The 19,363-nt window shown below is 55.3% G+C and overlaps 2 protein-coding genes across 5 annotated transcripts in view; one reads left to right on the plus strand and one right to left on the minus strand.

Annotated features, from left to right (window-relative positions):
- The first annotated feature begins 52 nt into the window (after window positions 1-52).
- On the plus strand, window positions 53-14,472 carry GET4 (guided entry of tail-anchored proteins factor 4). Its single transcript, XM_012759116.3, has 9 exons — window positions 53-350; window positions 6,617-6,695; window positions 7,087-7,168; window positions 7,844-7,993; window positions 11,029-11,167; window positions 12,350-12,490; window positions 12,853-12,928; window positions 13,039-13,111; window positions 14,094-14,472. Exons 1-9 carry the CDS (start codon window positions 193-195, stop codon window positions 14,180-14,182), a joined length of 987 nt encoding a protein of 328 aa, XP_012614570.1. The 5' UTR covers window positions 53-192; the 3' UTR covers window positions 14,183-14,472.
- Window positions 1,164-19,363, minus strand: part of ADAP1 (ArfGAP with dual PH domains 1) — a 58,567-nt gene continuing 40,367 nt past the window's right edge. For 2 of the 4 annotated variants that reach the window (XM_012759114.3, XM_012759112.3), the window contains exons 8-11: window positions 19,298-19,360; window positions 18,522-18,593; window positions 18,090-18,318; window positions 16,880-18,001 (exon numbers count right to left, since the gene is read on the minus strand). In XM_012759114.3, coding sequence (XP_012614568.1) covers window positions 17,973-18,001; window positions 18,090-18,318; window positions 18,522-18,593; window positions 19,298-19,360 — 393 coding nt within the window. In that variant the 3' untranslated portion in view covers window positions 16,880-17,972. Of the gene's footprint in view, window positions 12,354-16,879; window positions 18,002-18,089; window positions 18,319-18,521; window positions 18,594-19,297; window positions 19,361-19,363 lie in introns of those variants that run through there. The other 2 variants (XR_012913499.1, XM_075995230.1) reach the window with 2 other exon arrangements.

Raw genomic sequence — 19,363 nt, forward strand, 5'->3', positions numbered from 1 at the left:
GTCACGTACCGCTCTCGCAGGCGCCGCGGCCCCGCCCCCGGTCACGTGCCGGTCGCCGGCGCGCCCGCTCCGCGACTGCGCGCGGCTCCTCACGGCCACCGTAGAGGGCGTCGGGCGCCGCCGGGACGGAAGCCGGGAGGTGCTGCCGACCGCGCCTGCGACAGCGTCAGCCTTGCGCGGAGCGCCGGCCCGATGGCGGCGGCGGCGGCGGCGATGGCCGAGCAGGAGGGCGCCCGGAATGGCGCTCGCAACCGCGGCGGCGTCCAGCGCGTGGAGGGCAAGCTGCGCGCCAGCGTCGAGAAGGGCGACTACTACGAGGCGCACCAGATGTACCGGACCCTCTTCTTCAGGTACCGCGGCGCCGCCGCCCGCCTCGGCCCGGCCGGCCGCCCAGCCCCCGCCGCCTGCCATTGGCCGCGCCGTCTCGCCCCGCACCCCCATTGGCCCCCGCCTCTGCCTGTCGCGGAGGCCGAGTCGGAGCCAGGAGCCGCGGGGCAGAGGGCTCCGGCCTGCCCGGTCCGGCCTCGGCCTCCCACTCCGGCCTCCCCCTAACCCCCGGCCCGCTCCGCTCCTTCTCCTGGCCCTGCCCCGCCTCCCCTGCCCGCGCCTACCCCGAGCTCGGGTGGCTCCGGAGCCCCACGCGGAGTCGCGGGCGTCCTCCTGCGGAGGGTCCGGTCGTCAGCTTAAACCCTGTCTCTTATGCCGCCCCCGCGTTCCCCGCATTCTGTTTTGTGCTAAATCGGCCGTTTTCGCGGCGCTGCTGTTCGTGCGGTGCCCACCCGCCCGGTGCGGGCCGCGGGCTGAGCGCGTGGACCGGTAACCTCTTAGGGGCCGCGCTGCACGCGTCCCGGGCTGGATGCACGAGCCCTCCGTGCCCCGCCACTAGCAGGCCAAGAAGCGCCCGCGGGTTCCGCCGGCCGTCGGTCACACAGCTGCTTCTCCAGGTTTTGGTTCTGGGTGTGACATTCCTGTGCATCGCGCACGTCGCCTGTCCGGGGTGGTTCAGGCAGGAAAACAATTTGGCGGCGGAGTAACCAGACCTCGGACGTGCATTGGAGATAACTCCAGAGAATTTCATCTGTTCTGTGGAGAACCTTTTATTTCTAAACTGCCACGGACAGCGAATGTTTTGGTATAATATTTAAGGGCAGTCGATCTGACTGTTACACAGTTTAGACCTAGTTTATTTTGTTTTTAATAGGCTTTTAAGAGCAGTTTTAGGGTCATAGCACAGTTGAGCAGAAAGTCCAGCGTTTTCCATGTACCCTTTCCATGTACCTCTGTGCACAGGTGTGCTGCATCCTGTGTGTTGAGTTCCGCTGCCCCAAAATCTTCTGTTAGGCCTAGATTTTAAGTTTTTCTTTAAATAACAAGTGGTATCATTGTCTTGGGAACTCTGGGGGTGCTTCTGCTCTGGCTGTAGTTTACTAACTTGCATTTGTATTAAACACTATCCGTGAGTCGGACCAGGGTCCCGGGTCAGCGAGTGACGTGGTTAAGTGGTGAAAATCCCACCAAGTGAGGTGTGGGATGACCCCTCAGTCCCCGGCATGTAACAGGTACCATGGCCTTACTTAAAACGTATATCTGTGCTAGGAAAAGAAAGAAGACGAGTGTTCAAGTGAGTAGTTCTCAATCTCAGCTGACTGGGCAGGTCTGGGATGAAGCATTGCTGCAGTCTTACATGAGGAGGTTTTTCTTGTTACTTGTACAGACCCTTCTGTGCAGCCGGGGTTAGGCGCTTTGGTCTGGAGTCCCTGACTACAGGCTTGTGGAGAGGGATTAGTCACTGTTTGAGTCTGAGTGACCTGAAGGGCAGCCTTGGTTCTAGAACTTTCTAGGCATTAACTCCTGACATTCTATAAATACAAACCAGTCAGGCTGCATCCAGCTTTATCATTGTGTGGTAAGTGGTTTAGAAAGAGATTTGCTTTTCCCTTTACTTGGAGACTATTTAAGTTTACCTGTGGCAGAAACAAGTCCTTAAGGTATGATGTTTATAGTGGTGAGTTTTAATGTTAATTGAATTTGTCACTGAACAGTAACAACTTCCCAGTGGAGCGGGGCCAGGCCATTGTTGTCTCTGAAACCTGATTGTTCTTTAAGGAGCAGCCAAAGATGTAAGCGGCTCCAGACACAACTATAGCAATGATCTTTCCAGGTGGTTTGGCCAGCTGTGACTCTGTATGCCATGGAGCTTTTTCTTCACTTGAGATGTGTACCTTGATGATTGGCTGTTCTTGAAGTTTTGTATGTAGATATTTGCCCAGTTATTACTCAGCAAAAGATGGATCTTCCCAAAAATAAACATGAAGTTCCTTGTTTTGAACCAGTTTGCCATGATAAGAGGTTTATTTGATTGTTAATTTAGCTTGTAAATGACGATTCCCCAGGTGGAGGGAGTATTTTGTAGGAAGATTAGGTTGGTGATGATCTGTATACCCCACGCCCTGTACTGAGTGTGAAGGTGGTAACTGTGAGGGTTAACTGGGAGGGACCAAAGGCTGGGCTTCACTCCCTGGGACCTAGGAGAGACACGTTGAACCTGTCTGAGCCTAGGCACCCTCTTAGGTCATTACCTCACTGTACAGCCCCAGGGGGTCCCTGCGGAAAGCACCCCTGTTCACCCAGGGCAGAATTCCATGCAGACTCCCAGCCCTGCCGTAGAGTACTCCATGGGTGTGGTAGCTTGTGGAGAAGTCAAATTCCCCAAATCATGCTAAATTGTTTCATGTTTTTGTGTCAATAAATATATATTTGCATATTTACATTTAAATATTTACATAAAATATACAATTTGATCAGGTTTGATTTATTAATACGAATGCACCCATGAAACTATCACCAATCAAGATAATTGAAAGTACCCATTGCCCCTAAAAGCTTTCTCCTGTGCCTTCCTAATCAGCCTTCCTCACCCCTGTCCCAGGCAACCACTGATCTGCTGTCCCTCATTTAGAATAAATTTAATTTTCTAGAATTGTATGTAAGTGGAATCACATACATGTGCTCTTTTTTGTCTCTTTAGATTCATTCAGTGTGATTATTTTGAGGTTCATCCATGTGATTGATTTCTATTGCTGAGTGGTATATTCCATCGTGTGCTTCTACCACAATTTGTTAATTCATTTGGCTGTTGGATAAATTCACCAGGTGACACTGTTAATTCACTTACATCCCACAGCAGTTTCAGGTGGAGGAGAGGGAGGACTTGGGTGGCCCAGAAGGGTCTCAGGGGGTGTGTCCCACAGAAGTTGAGTAGTAGCTCCTGGTCCACCTGGTTGCATTGGAGGCGGAGAGGGTGTAGAGTGTGTTCACCTTTGTCTTGTGGATAGTACTGGTTAGGGGAGGTCACCTTGTCTCTCCAGACTTCTCTCTGCCAGGATGGGGAGGGAGTCCATTTTCCCGGCCTGTGGGATTATTGGTGCCTCATGAAGTCAGTAAATCTCTGTGGCTGTGGGATAACTTTGCCAGAGTGGCCCAAGTGCCACCCTCTGGTCTTCAGGGGCCTCGCTGTTGGCTGCAGTGTTTGCACATTTGCTTTTACAAACTTGATGTGGTTGAGAGCCCAGCCCAGGTGGCAGCGATGCGTGGCATCCACTATCAGAACTGCTGGGCCTGGCGTCTGCCCTCCACTCCCTGCCCAGTGTTCCTGTGGCTCTCTGCCCCGCCACGGAAAGTGAGTCTTCCTGCCACATGATTCTTCCTGAGATTTGTTTGAGTTGATTGTTTGTGGCCTGAAATAATATTTTGCCTCTTAAGTCATATAAAGAAATTTTTTTAAAAAGAAAAACTTATAATATGTGTTCTGCACATGCCTCAACCCAGTGCCTAAGATAAACTTTTTCCTAAGGGAGCTGTTGGCAGTGCAGGCAGCTGTGCCTTGTCAGTTCAAGTATTGTACTTGCAGCGACTGTTTCTCATGCAGTGTGGCCCCCAGTCCTCTCCTGAAAGCAGGCACCAGCCGACTCCATGTCCAGGTGTGGGTGTTTTAATGTGTCAGTCAGTGTGGGGACCTTACTGTGCAGTCTGTAACTGTCCCTTGTTAGATGCTTTGCTGCATCAAGTGTTTGCTATGCACCCTCTGGGCTGGAACACAGTGGGCTCCAGCTGGTGAGGGTGACAGGCTAGAGATTTGCCCCATGAGCTTGTCTTTTGACCCACACAGTTTTTATCACTAGTGTTAATACTTCCATTTCTGTGTTCTGCTCTTGTACGTGTGAGAGAGAAAGAAATAAGAGCAACATAAACTGTAATATTTGCACGGACATGCTCCGTGGATAAAGATGCTGCCATTTTGGGCTAGTGGCACCAACGTGCGCCAACTCAGAATGTTCTTCATCCGAGGACGACAGAAGTCCTATTTCAGTGTATAAAAGGTGCTTTTGGGGTGTTCATGTGGCGTATGCAGCAGCTGCAGCGGTCAGGGCTGTGTGGACAGATTGGTAGGGGCACCCGGGCTCTGCTCCAGCCACTCTTGACTCTCCTGTGGCCTCAGGCCTCAGAGGGCACCAGTCCCTGCTTAGTCACCCAGAAACAAAAACTCCCAGGGCTTGATTCTTCAGTGGAAAAAGCAGCAAATCGTTTTAATGTTTACCTCGGACTGTTTTGTCTTTACCAGCTGCCCTTGGTCAGGAAACACGTGGTTTCCACAAGGTGAGGGCTATGCGCACAGGAGCCTCACGGTGTCCCTGCCTCTTCCCTCTGGAGTTTGCTCTGCCCTGGGAGCAGGAAGCGCAGGGGCGGTCGTGGTCCAGGCTGGCTGGGGGGGGTGTTGCCGTAATCATCTGCAGGTTCCCTATCCCAGGAATTTGGTTTATCTGCCTCTCAAGGCATTCTTTTTTCTTCATCTGGTTTTCTAAAAGGTTATCTCTTACTGTACCTTAGAAGAGTCTAGAACTCTGTAGTGTCACACGTAAGCAGAAACAAATTCACCTGGCTGGTCACATACGATGAGTGCATACGGTTCCGTAGTGTCCATGTAGATGGCAGTGTGTGGCTGTATACTGTGAGTACTTGTTCTTACAGACCCTGCTGCTGCCCTGAGCAGGCGCATGGAACGGCTCTGAGATTCTGCAGGGTGGCTCCCAATATCCTTGGAGAGTTAGGCGGTGGCTCTGCAGGATGGGAATTAGGAATGAGAATGGCTGGTCACAGGATAAATGGCCCTGTGAGTGCTTACAGGGTGGGTCTCCATCCAGGTTTGGAGCCTGAGAGAGACTAAAGACTGCTGGTGGCCTGACAGGTGGCATCTTGCTTGGGGTGTTGTCTTTTACCTCTTGGTGGCCACCCTCAAAATGCAGCCAGATGGGGTCTCCTGTTGGGGGGCTTGTCTGCCAAGCTAATGGGATTCCCCCAAGGTATCTGGTTGTGATGCCTTTCTGAATAAAAGACCTTTCCTGTGGTTAATAGAACAGCCAACACTTGGGTTCCCTGCTGGCCTGCTAAAGTTGCGTTGCCCAGACTTGAGCCATCTGTGCATTTCTGTTTGTTTATTTCACCTGCACTGCTATTTACTTGATATTTTTCTTTAACTTGATTTGTGTTTAAATATGGCTCTGTCCAAGGAAATTTTGGCCCAGAGACAAGGAGTTGATTGGCTGGTTATATTGTTTTGCTAATAAGATAACGGTAATCAAGATAAGCGTATAACCAGTAAAACAAAGTGCTTTGGGAGGCGTGGCCCCTCTCTGCTGCCCCCACACTTTCTCTTCACAGGCAGGGCCCAGCTGCCTCCCAGTGTTTGTCTTTTGCACACAGCCCCACCCTCCCTGCCTATGGCTCTGGGGTGCTTAGGTGCCAGCCAGGCTTCTCACTGCTCTGTCCCTGTGCGGTTTGAGAGGCCAGCTTTCCTGGCTTCACAGGGGTGAAGGCCACCCAGGCTGGTCCCTGCCCTAGGAAGGTGGTGTACAGTACAGGAGGGCGCAGATAGATGGTGCACCTGTCCCAGGGATGGGAGTGCATGGAATTCAGAGGAAGGGGGGGAGGTGAGGTTGCAGTTTTTGTCCCCAGTCGGACCCTATCTCTCATCCCTGTGTGCCCTGTGGCCCCTCTGTTCTGAGATGTGTGTACGTCTGCTCTGCTCCTTCTTGGAGCACCTGGCCACCAAGGCAAGGCCTGTCTTGAAGATGGAAGTCGTGCCCTGCAGGGTCCCTTCTGCTGAAACCGAGGGGCTGCTCAGGGAGGGGCTGCTGTCTGATTCCAGGAGTGTTTGGGCCCAGGTGGCCCCACCCACAGAGTCTTCAGGTGGGCAAGGCTTGAGCTTGAGAGAGCAGGGACCTTTGTGTCCAGAGGCGCTCCAAGTGGCCCTCGTGGTCAGGAGGAACTGGGCCTAAAGGGAGAAGAGAGGCCCCTGGGGTGGCCATGCTGAGCTGGACAGCTGGACAGACTCTTCTTTTCCTTCCCATGGAGCTTGTGTGCTTCAAGAGTTGCTGTTTCCATTCCTGATAAAAGGTGTGTATGCACAGGACTGAGGCTTCCACGCTCCCCTGTGCACCTTCAGCATCTAACTCCCAAACCATGCCCGACGTGGCGAGTGTGGCGATGAGAACTCGCCCGCCCTGGGGAGTATCTGCAGCAGTTGTCCCTCAGCTAACAGCTTTTCTCCCTGTTGCAGATACATGTCCCAGAGCAGACACATCGAAGCCCGAGAGCTCATGTACTCAGGGGCCTTACTGTTCTTCAGTCATGGCCAGGTGAGTGTGTCCTGCTATGGCGAGATTGCTGCCCTGGGCAGACGAGGGAGCGGCCTGGTGCCTGACGTCGGGCCATCCTTGGCTCCAGCCACTTTGGCGGCTTGTGGCAGAGGGTGCTGGTGTTCCCGGCCACTGTGGGCCCCTTGTGCTGGGGCATTGGGTGCTACACATGTATTGTTTGGGTATAAATGGTCCTGTTTCGTTTGCTCCTAGGCCAGGGGTTCTCAGTTATTCTAAGTGACACGGTGCTCAGAACATATTTCCTTAGCTTTGGTATGTTCACAGGCTTCTGTCTAGAAAACCAGAGCCGCTACCCAGCTTTATATTATCTGTTCTGCACAAATCAGAGCTTTGTTCTTAACTGTGTGATTGTTTCTTAAATGATTTGTAGCAAAACAGTGCTGCGGACTTGTCCATGCTGGTCCTAGAGTCCCTGGAGAAGGCAGAGGTGGAAGTGACCAACGAGCTGCTGGGTGAGAACTGGCAGTGCTGCTTTGCTGGGCACAAGGGACCGTGGCTGCTCTCATCGCTGCTCTTTGACGTGGCGTCTCCATGTCTCTTCCCTCCATCCCATGTCTACTGGGGTCTCTCGCGTGCTGGGGTTGATTTTGCTGCAGAGGCAGCTGCTGCCCAGTCACAGTGAGTCGAGCCCACTGGCACCCGTAGGACACGCCTTCTGCATGGCATTGAGTTGGCGAGTGGGTGCCCTCTGTCCGCAGGCTAGGCTCTGTCTGGTCAGCGGGCAGCTGGCAGAGCCCTCCACGTGGGCCGGGAGGGGATGAGGGTCCTGTGGGCCCAGTGGCGGCGGCTGTGCAGGAACCCAGCCTGCTGCTTCCGTCCCAGGCTCTGCTCCCAGCACAGCCTACCCTTCTGCCCAGCTGCCCAACTTGGACTACTAAGCCATGAGGCTGGAAAGGCGTTTGTCCTTCCTTGTCATGCTCTGTGGCACACGGTGCTGCCTCTGCAGCAGAGAGATCGTTTGGGGGTAGCCCTGGATAGCACCAGAGCCCCAGGGACACCCACCAACACACCAGTTCTTTGCAAGTTGAATAATTGTCATTTTTAATTCATGTTTGTAAGATGTGCAGTACGGAGAACTAGAGTGGCTGCGTGTTTCCCTGGATGAGGGTCTGTTTTGTTATTTTCAGAAAACCTGGCTAAAGTGTTCAGTCTGATGGACCCCAACTCCCCGGAGCGAGTGGCCTTTGTGTCTAGAGCCTTGAAGTGGTCCAGTGGAGGGTCTGGGAAGCTGGGCCACCCCCGGCTCCACCAGCTGCTGGCCCTCACCCTGTGGAAAGGTAGGCCCTGGGGCCCAGGCGGCGAGGTGGGAGGTGCTCTGCCCTGGCAGTGATGGGGCCTGGCAGCAAGCACGGCCCAGCCCCTCTGCTCCTGGAGCTTGCGTTTGCATTGTCTGTTTTGATCCGTTGGAATCGTCCACCATAACTTAGGAGGGAGGCTCTGCGCTCTGAAACCTGGGCAGTTATGCTTTGAGGTTCAGCCACCCTTACTTGAGGACAGCCCCAAGGGGGTGGTAGGGTGGCAGCCGTGGTTGGCCCAGCCCATTTTTCTTCCTGCTGGTACCCAGGGTGCCCCCTGCTCTCTCCAGGAGATGTGGACGTCTGCGCCCTGGGGTTCTGGTGCTGATCCGACCCATGCTTAGCTGGCGGAGCTGTTTTCTCTGCAGAGCCAGTCTCATTTTCTGATTAAACATTTTGGGGATCATTCAGTCCATGCAGTGGGGATCATGGAGGTTTGGGCTTAGTGTGGTTGGTTTCGTAGCTCCAGATCTGCTGCTTGGGTACCAGAAAAGGTGCTCAATAAATCTTGGTCAAGTGACATGTTGTTCATTAGGGTTTGAAAAGGCTTCCTCCCGAGCGCGGTCCCCAGGAAGTATATGTGGTACATGATCTGGCAGTAGGCCTTGCTGGCCCTGCCTCGTGCCTGGGCCCGCAGGCGTCTATCTGGGCAGCTTAGGTGAGAGAGGTGGAGAGATACAGCCGTGTGGGGCACAGGCACCTTCTAGTTCAGGTCTAGGCCGAAGGTGACTTTCCTCCAGAAATTAGTGCAGATCAGCTTTGTGAATAAGCTCTTCATGGAAATAGCTCTGTTCTGACAAGTGGTGAAATTGGATGAATGTGTGTGTTCTCTGCAGGTCAGCAAAGCCAAACTCCATCCTGCCCTCCTCTCACCCATCCATCAAATGAACGTTGGGTGCCCACCAGGCGCCAGCCCTTGTTGGTGCTGAGATCTCAGAGCCCCAGCCTGCCAGGCACTGCCCACTGGGCGGAGGGGACTGAGAGGCCACACCTTTTCTCTTCACCTGGGTCAGGTTCACCTGGCTGCGCCCTGCTCTCTGCTGTAATAGAGGCTGTCAGCTCCCCTGGCACCTGTCATGCTTTCCCTGCCTTCACCCAGAGCCACGTGAGTGAGCGTCCATCAGTTCTAAGTAGAATTCAAAGGCCAGAAAGTTGAGGGAAGCTCCGTGGAGGAATCTGGCTGAGTCAATTCCTTGGGGTCACTTTGGTCCTCAGAAGGGCAGGGACCTCCTTATCCTCCCCGTAGGTTTCGGCCCTGGTCATGCTTTCGAAAGCAGGTTTTCTGCTGCTCCTGCTTGTCCGTCTGTGCCAGCACCCCTCCCCCATAGCACACAGCCCTGGGGCGTGAGCATTGCTGAGTCCCAGCAGGTGCCACTGTGTCAGGCAGGAGTGAGGCGGCAGAGGCCCTCAGACCCCCCCCCCCACAGCCCCTGGGCCCAGCCTTGACCTGTCATCTTGCAGATGAGTTGGGCCCTGTGGCTTCAGGGGGGTCACCTCCTTCAAGACCTTGGGCAGCAAGTACTGCTGTGGCCCATGTCTCCTCCACGCCTGTGCGTGGGGCCCTTCAGGAAGGTAGCAGGCGTAAGGGAGTGGCATGAGCACTGTGTGCCGCATGTGCGCAGTGTTGCACAAGTGGTCGAGGCGTGTGTTTGGTGTCAATTGTCAGGATATGTGAGGAGTAAAGTGTCTGTCGTGGAGCCCCTCCCACCACAGGGTCGGTTGTGGTGTCCAGAGCACGTGGGGGACTTTCCTCAGCGATGTCCACAGAGACCCTGCTGGATGTGCTGGTGTTGGCAGCTGCCCCCCAGGGGTGGGTGTGGCCCTCATCCCTGACTCTGGGAGTCTCCAACTGGGGGTTCTTGGAGCTTACAGAGACTCCAAGTGGGGCAGGGCTACTGTTCTTGACAGCCACACCCTGAGTCACCACCTCTGCCTCTCCTGGGATACGAGTTACACTCTGCTCTGGGGCAGTTGGGCTTGGTAATGTCTGGTGTAGTTACTTCCATAATGATGTCCTCATGTGGAGGCCCTAAAACTAGAAGGTTATTATTTTGGAGGTGCAGAGAGACAAACAGAAGAGAGGCAAACAATAGAGTCAGTATTCCCTGTCACTCAGACTGTCCTGAATACAGCACCAGGGCCCTGGGCACTGAGGGCAGACAAGGGCTCCACTTGGGGGGAGGGGCGGTGATGGGGCAAGGTAATGCCCAGATATGGATGGGAAGGGCCAGGCTAGCACAGGTGTAGGGGTGGCCCAGGGTGGAGGGTATGTGAGCAGATGTGGGAGTGGCCCCAGGGACAGAAGGAGTGTGTAAGCAGGTGTAGGGATGGCCCAGGGACAGAGGGGGTGTGTGAGCAGGTGTGAGGGTGGCCCCAGGGGCAGAGGGAGTGTGTGAGCAGGTGTGGGGGTGGCCCAGGGACAGAGAAGGGTGTGTGAGCAGGTGTGGGGATGGCATAGGGTGGGTGGAGGGTGTGAGCAGGTGTGAGGTTTGAGGAGTCACTCGTGGCCTTGCCTATTTCAACGTGGCAGGTCTGTGGCAGGAAGGAGAATCCTGGGCTTATCCTTCCTGTTGATCTGAAGTTCAAGGTGCTGTGCCGGCAGAGGCTCAGTTGTTAGCATTTCTGTCATGTTTCTCCGTATGAAATGGTCATCTGAGTCGGTCAGAAGTACCAGTGTTAGTGGTTTTTATGCTTCACCCTGATGTGCACATGAGCAAGGGCAGGACCTAGCGGCTTCACTAGCCTCACAACAGTAAGGTCTTCAGTTGGTGACCAGCTCTGCCCCCTCTCGCTGTTTGGTGTTTGGTGAGGGTTTACCATGAGCTGCCCTGAGTGGGCAGTGGGTCTACCTGTCCCTATCCCCACGTTCTCACATGGGGCTCCTAACACAGGCGGGACGTGCAGCACAGTGCAGGCAAGTGGGGCAGGGTGTAGGGGAGGTGAATCTCCTCACATCTCTGTGATGTGTTGTGTCCCTGGTATGTCTGTATTAAAGTGTTCTTTCTGTCCCTTCACAGAGCAGAACTATTGTGAATCTCGGTACCACTTCCTGCACTCCGCTGACGGGGAGGGCTGTGCCCACATGCTCGTGGAGTACTCCACCTCCAGGGGCTTCCGCAGCGAGGTGGACATGTTCGTGGCCCAGGCCGTCCTACAGTAGGTGCTCACTGTTTACCCAATCCTTGCTTCAGTCCCTGCCTGGGTTTCAGGCTGCCTTGCAGCAGGTCACTGTCCCCTTGAGTCCACTCCGGGTAGGACACAGCTCACACCACACCCAGAGTGACTAATAATTTTTAATACATTTAGTAGGTTTTAAGAAGTATCTTGGAACACACAGTGTGCATGCTTCCATAGGCTGTGTTGGTCTCTGCAGATGTTTCTGTGCATCTAAACCCTCAGTGCAAGCACAAGATCCCCGACTAAATGTCGCCCCCTACCAGTTTCCTTGGCCCTGTAAAGTCCCTACTCTAGCTAGGCCTTCCTCATCCTTTTTTCCTTTCCCTCAGTTATGTTAAAATACCGAAACATGCCTCGGAGTTCTAGGGTTGTTAGTGAACATCCGCCAGGCCCTCCCCCCAGTTCCCTGCCAAGGTGGGGTGCATGGGTCCCAGCAACCAGCCGTCTGCACTGCTAGGCACTCTGTGACAGACTCGGCCCTTCCCTTCCCTGATAAAAACTGGTTACACGTGGTCACGCTGATTTCCTCCCTAAGGAAAAGCCTCGATTTGGGAGGTGGGCACTGGGGCAGGACTCGCCCCAGTGCCCTGCTGTGCCTGGCAGCTGCAGGACTCTGCCACAGAGCCGTGGGTGTGAAAATGAAATCGTTTAAAATCTAACTCCCCAGCTTTGTGAATGAATCATGGTGCAAATGGTTTTTCTGGAGCCCTGAACACTTTGTGTCCTCTGGCACTGCCTGAGTAGTGTCCCTTGCCAAGTGGAAGCCAGGGTCTGTCCAGCAGTAGCCGGGTGTCAGCCCTGTGTGCTGAGCATTCTTATGCAGGCAGGTGTCTGGCCGGTGCATGCAGGTGGGGGCAAGGGGAGGCTTTAGTTCAGTGAGTGTCAGGGACGCAAGTTCGGCTCTGGCCCCACTGTTCATAGCTGTGTATAAGTGCGTATCTTGACCTTGGATGAGCCTTTCTCAGTACTCTCAATACTCTTCGTCAGTGAATCGTAAAGCTCCTCAGTGCTGCCCTGAGGACGTCTGTGCGCAGCACAAGCCCTCTGAGCCCAGGGCTAGGGGTCCTTGTGGGCGCAAGCTGGGAGGGACCAAGGAGGCTTCTCCGTACCTGCACCAGCTTCCTTCACTGTTTCCACTCACTGGGATGTTCTCACTTCCAGATTTCTGTGTTTAAAAAACAAAAGCAGCGCGTCAGTGGTCTTCACGACATACACACAGAAGCACCCGTCCATCGAGGATGGGCCTCCGTTCGTGGAGCCCCTGCTTAATTTCATCTGGTTTCTGCTATTGGCCGTGGATGGGTAAATCTTTCTTGTTCAGGTGTGCATGTGTGAGTTCGTGTGGTGTGTGTAGGTGTCTGTAGGGTTGTGTGCAGATAGATGTGAGTGTGTTGATTATATAGATTTGCCTGTATGGGTGTGTGCAGATGTGTGCATAGGAGTATGTGTAGTATGTAGATAGATCTGTGTACAACTACATGCAGTGTGTGTATAGAACTGTGTGCAGCTGTGTATAGCTGTGAATAAGTGTGTATAGATCTGTGCGCAGATGTGTGTGTGTGTACATGAGCATGTGGATGTCTGTGTGGATACTGGGATGTGTGGTTTTCTCGTTTTGTTTTCATTTTCGTCAGACATAGGTCTGACGGCTTTCTTGTGCCCAGCGGCAAGCTGACGGTGTTCACGGTGCTGTGTGAGCAGTATCAGCCATCCCTCCGGAGGGACCCCATGTACAACGAGGTAAGGGCCCAGTGTGTTGGGGTAGGAAATGCTGGAGTCCATGTGCTGTGCTGCGAGGGCAGTTCCAGCACGTTCTGCGCCTGGTGACCACGCTGCCTTGGCTCTTGCAGTACCTGGACCGGATCGGACAGCTGTTCTTCGGGGTGCCGCCCAAGCAGACATCCTCTTATGGGGGCCTGCTAGGTAAGTGGGCAGTGTAGGCTGCTGAAAGGGCTCCGCAGCAAGGCCTTCCTTGGGGAGGTTACTCTCAAAGCTGCGTCCCCTTGACTCTAAGTTTTGCTTTTTCCTGTTTTATCCGTGTAGGGTCCATTTTTAGGGTAAGTGTGGGGTGGAGGCCCCACCCTTGTATCTGCTGTCTGCGCCGATGCCCCCTGACTTGGCCAGGAGGGGCTTCCTTGGCCTCCCTGAATTCCAGCATATAGTTGGCCCTTGCAGGGTGGCTCTGTGTGCACGTGTGGCGTTGCCACATCTGGCTTTGTCTCCCAGCGTCACTGCTGGTCAGGAGTGTCCAGGCGCAGTGTTGTCTGTTTTCCCATCGGACTTCAGAATCGGCTTCTCCCCCGACAGAGTACTGTCAGCGTGCTCACTGGGAGGGAGCTGAAGGTTGCAGATAAGGTTCTGTCTCTTTATATCCAAAGAACACTGTTTAACTTTTCATTTGTTCTGTCTAGCTCATGGTTTGGTTTAAGGGGACATCTTGAACTTTTATTTTGTATTTGAGTAACAGTTATTCTTTGGGTAAAAAATCAGGTCAATGGTGACCACACCCACAGGTGACAGCAGTGGGCATTTTTATGTGCAGCCTTTGAAACTTTGACACATCTTATTTATATATAATTTTAAGAGTATAACATGCAAGTGTTTTATGTTACAGCTTTCTCTTGTTATAAATATTTCTGTGACTTGTTTTGGTAACTTCCTAGGCCTCTGCTGTGGCTTTACCCTGACCCCTACTGGTGGATATTTGGGGTTCTTTCTTCCCTAAAGCCACGCAGCTGACATGTTTGAGCATTTCTCTCTGATCATCAGCTCTGTGTACTCCAGAGAGTCGCAGACACCCCCGGAACACGCCCTGGTGTGGTGGGTGCACTCACGTGGGAAAGTGGGGCTGGTTGGGGTGACCAGAGAGCTGCTCTGGCACCTGCCACCTGGTGTCTCCCTCCAGGGAACCTTCTCAGCAGCCTCATGGGCTCCTCAGAGCAGGAAGAGGGTGAGGACAGCCCCGATGACAGCAGTCCCATCGAGCTGGACTGAAGCTGCCCCAGCTACACGGAGACCCCCCAGTCGACAGCTCAAGGGATGATTTCAGACGGAGTCCCGGAGTGCGGCTCCTCACACCCGCGGGCTCGGCTCTGAGGCTGGCGGTAGCTGCGTGTGCGGTGTCTGTCTCTATTTATGTGCGGTGGCTGAGGGTGGCGTGGCCTGTGGCTTGCCTGTCACTGTGTGGCTGGGGCCCGAGAGCAAGGCCCTGGGCTTTTGCCGGCTGCCTGTTCCCCGGAGATTGATCCACAATAAAGCACAGGCCTTGCTGCCGCCTCACCCTCTCCCAGTGCTTTGTTTCCGGTTCCTGTGGGGAGGGCCGAGGGTGACACTAGGAGGCCTATCCTCAGGGACTGGGCAAGTTGCACTCAGCATGTCCAGCGCAGCCCGTGGGGGGCCAGAGGAGACAGTGGCCACTCAGACGTGTGAACCCAGCTCAGCCTCCTGTGGTCTTCAAACGTGAGCAGTTTTATCTTGTTTTTGTTTGAACACGGGTGGCTCTGTAATCACGATGTGTTTGTCCTGGTCACAGACAGAGTGTGTGCGTGCCATGCCATCATCCTCATGCTCTTGGGAGGTGGGCGAGCGCTGGCCAGGCAGGTGTCTGCGTGGTACTTAGCTGTGACCCTGCCCACTGGGGTCTGGTGTGGCCTGAGGTGACTTGGTATGGACCCCAAAGCCACACCCTGCTGGTCTCTGTGAGCACCAAGCTGCTGCTCTGGAAATGCTGTTTTATAAAAAGGGACACCACGGGACTGTCCGTCTTTCATAATGCAATATTTATTTGTACCGGGTGGTTGATCCTTGGACCTAATAGGTTTTAACCAAATAACCAGTCCAGGAGTTGGCAGACTGTCCTTTATCACTGATGCCATTCCAGACGTTATCAGTATAATTATAAAAGGGGAAACATTTTATTTTTTCACGATTAAAGTGAAAGTTGTAGATTAATATGCAGTGATCGTGCGTGGGCAGGAGGGAGACATGCAACTTTATTCACTGTAAAAATGAAATTTAAAGGAAGGTTTGTGTCAACTGTGGAGCATAAATAAATCCTTTATACTGGGCTTTGCAGCACTGGTCCTTTCTGAATAGCTCTGGGGCTGCCCTGTGGGTCTTGGGCCAACCCCTGAATGCCGGCATGGGGGCCTCAGGCAGGGCCGGGCTGCAGGGTGTGGGGGTGTCCTGGGTTTGTCCAGACTACTGGGTGTGGGCAGAGGGACACGAAGCCCGTGTTGGGGGTGCCTGTGACTCACCTGGCTGTGGTGTTAGGAATACATGTTTAATTGGGTTGAAATTTGAAAAAAATCAAATCCTCCAGCTATGGGTATCCCAGTTTCAAAGAGCTGGCCCTTGAGTTGCAGAGGGGTGGGTTGCACTTTTGCACTGAGTCCCCTCACCCCACTGTAGTCACCCAGGGAGTTCTCAGAAGGGACAGCACTGCCCCCATGTTCTTCATGTTTAGAAACCATGTTTGATCCAACACGATTGGTATTCAGGAACAGTTTGAGCAGTGTGGGGGACATGCGGTTTTGCTCAGGATTAACACTAGATAAACACAGAAAAAGCCAGCTAGCTGGTCAGAGCCGTGCAGGACACTTGCAACCACACACCTAGGTAATCCTCCTCCCTACATGACACGTGCTGTGGCACCTGCATGTTTGTGATCATCTAACTCAGGAGACGCCAGCAGCACGGGCTGGTATCCCTGAAGCCCCGTGGTCCAGGCAGCGGTGCTGGACAGCGAGCACACCTGGCAGTGGCCCTGACACCACCAGCAGCCTAGCTAGTTCTGTGCTGGTCCCTGCCAAGGGTCTTCACATAATCCAAGTGACTGACCTTTTATGGGTTGTGAGTTTCCTGCTGTGTTTGAAAGAGTTCTTTCCTTCCAATTAGAAAGTAGTTTTGTGGTTTCTTTTTTAAAATGTTAAGATTGTCATTGTCCTTGGTAGAATGCATGGTACATACCCTCATATACACATGCAGGGCACATGCCCACATTTCCGTGGAGGAGGAAGGGTCTAGATCAGCCCAAGAGGGCTGTGGTCAGGGCTGACCCCATGCAGTGGGGTAGATCCAGGGGCACCCCAGGTCCTCATGTTTGACCCAGGACCGACTGTTTGCCTCACCATCCAAGAGCAGTAGTGGATAGTGGCACCTGGCCCCATCTCCTTCAGGGTGTCAGGGACCCTGCCTGTGTCCTCAGCACTAGGGACCACCTGCCCTAGGGACCCCCAGGCTGGGGTTGGGAGGCCTGCTGGGTCCCCACTTGAGAAGTGAGGTTCAGCACGTTCTGTGGGAGGACGTGAGGCTGCACCAGAGCCCTCAGCGATGGGCAGGGCTAGTCCTCTAGGCCAGGTGGAGGTGAGGTGAGGGTTCCGGGCCCTGGGGCCCACAGCCACTGTAGGGGCAGGTGTGGGCCCTGGGGAGGGGGCCTGTGTCTGGGATGGGAAGCCACATACCCTCTCTGCATGACGAGCTCAGGTGCACCACAAACCTGGACTCAGTGCCTTGGACCAGCAGGCAGCACAAGGCCCCTGGAGGGGCACCAAGCACCCCGTGTGGCGCTGCCCCTCAGAACTGACACGGGGCTTTCTCCTGTTTCTGTCTCTGCCCAGGTGGAGGCTGCTGGGGCAGGGCTATGTGTTCCCAGCTCAGTCCCCTCCCTACCCCAGCATTGGACACACAGCTGGGGACACGCCAGAGCCACACTTTATTCCAGGCTGCAATGGGGGCGGCAGGATCCCGGCCTTAGGAACCCTCCCGCTTGTCCAGGGCTCCCCTGGGGTACAGTTCAGCTGGGCTGGGGGTGCTAGGCCACCAGGTCACCGCAGGGGTGTCCCCACCTACACACCCCACCTGGCCTCCACAGATGGCCAGGATCTGTCCTGCACGACTTGCACGACTCCCATACATGGGGAGCCCAGTGAGGTCCTGTACTGTGGGACTCGGCACAGGAGGTTGGGTGGGAAATAAATACAAGGCCTTAGACTACTGGCCGCCAGCAACTCAGGCTGCCATCCTCAAAGGGTTCAAAGGCTGCAAGGTCAGGGCTGGTGGGCAGCGGTCGCTGGTCAGCGAGCACCAAGCTGGACAGGTAGAGATGCCCAGCGAGCAAGGGGGCAGCTGCAGCAGCCTAGTAGCGCCTGGCTGACCCTGAGGGCCAGGAGCACGGGAGCTCCAGCTGCTGGGTTGCTAGGATCTGTGCGCACCGTTTGCTCTGCCTGGAAAACTGCCCCCAGCAGCGCCTGCAGGGTCAGCTCCTTGCAGGTAAGGGCTGTGCACCTCCACCCTGACCCCGGCCCGTCGATGCTCAATAAATACTAGCTGAGAGGGAGTGGGGAGGAGGGCCCGGGGCAGGGTCAGCATGCAGCAGGTCCCAGTGGCCACGCCAGCGCCACTGCCCGCTGACCACAGCAGCCCTGGGCTGGTCTTGGGGGTCCCGCTATGGGGCCTAGAAGTTCCCTCAGGCAAGGCGGGTGGCAGGGACCTAGGGGGGGCCCTGCCTCTAGCTGGGAAGCCGCCCGGCCCTCAGGCAGGGGGCTCAGGGGCTGGGTGTGGTCACAGCAGCATGAGGGGTCAGAGGTCCTGTGATGAGGTTCCAGAGAAAACGGTCCTAGTGACTACAGCCCAGGCCCTACCTGGCCATGCCCAGGGCTGCCCCAGGAGCATGGGGTCTAGGACAGCTGGCCGCCTCAGGATGCTCCTATGGTCTGGCCACCTCATTGCCGGCTTGGCCACGTTGCAGTGAATCCGGTGTCTAGGGCCTCCAGACCTCCTCTTGCTAGGGTTTGTGCTTGAAATGGGCTTCCACTGCAAGTGGGACAGCACCAGGCTTGTCACACTGCACAGGGAGCCCAGGCTGCCCACAGGCAGGCCCCTGCTGCCTCTTTGCCCTCACCTGCATACTCCTGGGGCAGCATGGGCCTGTCCACCACCTTCTGAAATGCTGCCACCCACTCCCGCTGGTCCGACTCTGTCTCGCAGGTGAACAAGAACTTTCGGTCAGGCGTGACGATGGTGATGCCATGTGGCCAGTGGTAGCCCTGGGTGGATGGCGGGAGCCCATCCAGCACCTTGTAGCCACTCTCCTTGCTGCCAATGAAGACTTCACCTCGGGCAAAGGCGTCCTGTGGGACCAAGCTGGAGATGGGGGCAGGTCCCAGGCACAGGGCAGCTCTCCAAGCCCAGCTGTGCTCAGAGCCAGGCCAGGCCCAGGCAGTGTAGGGGATGAAGCCCCTCCACCTCCAGCAAGGTACCAGTTCTCCCACAGGTGACAGGGCAGGTGGGGCTGGCTGAACCACTCCCCAGAGTGGCTACAGCCCTTCCTTACCAAGGGGTCTTTGAAGTACATCAGCCTCCGGTCATCCATGGTGAACCAGCGCTTCCGGAAGCCTTCTGTTTGCTGTGGGTCAGAGAAGGCCAGTGACCAGCAGGGCCCTGCCCTCAGCTGTCCCACCAGGGCAAGGTGTGCGAGCTCTTTTGGGCCTTTTGGGCCCCGCTGGTCCTGCTCTGTCCACACCAGTGCAGGATGGGCATGTGCACGCGCTGTTCTCCCACCTGCACGCCCTTCCCTCCTCTCCACACCAGCACCACCGCCCCTCAATCCCGTGTCTCCAGCCTTCCTGGTGGGCCCCAGGTGGGGGTCCAGGCCTCAGTCACAGGCCCCTCTGCACCTGCACTTCCCACCGCCCAGGGACCTGGGATTCCTGTCTCCCCCAACACACAGTAGGGAATGGCATGGTGGCATGATGTGGCCTAGCCCACGCAGGCACACGGGTCCGTTAAAGAGGTGTAGGAGGTGGGGGCCAGACCCAAAGCCCAGGACCCTGGTCCTAGGTCATCTGAGATCCCAGCTGGGCACAGACGAGGGGCCATGAGGACCAGTAGCTGACCTGCTGTTACAGGTCTTAGGGCCGCCCATAACAAGATGACAAGCTTAGGAAGAGTCGCACTCAGCACTAGGGAGAGTCGCCGGTGCTTCGGCCCAAGACCCTCTGTGACATACCCCACTTCCTGCCCTGGCAGCCTGGGCCCAGGCAACAGAACTAGCAAGAAACAGGCTGAGCTGGGAGTGAGGCCTGGGCCTCGCATGCCCTGTACACCCACCTTGGGCCCCGTCTTCTCCATGTAGCCTTCCTTCAGGTAGTTCCTGGAGAGCTTCGGCACCAGCTG

The sequence above is a fragment of the Microcebus murinus genome, chromosome 19 (genome assembly GCF_040939455.1).
Source record: "Microcebus murinus isolate Inina chromosome 19, M.murinus_Inina_mat1.0, whole genome shotgun sequence".
NCBI lineage: Eukaryota > Metazoa > Chordata > Mammalia > Primates > Cheirogaleidae > Microcebus > Microcebus murinus.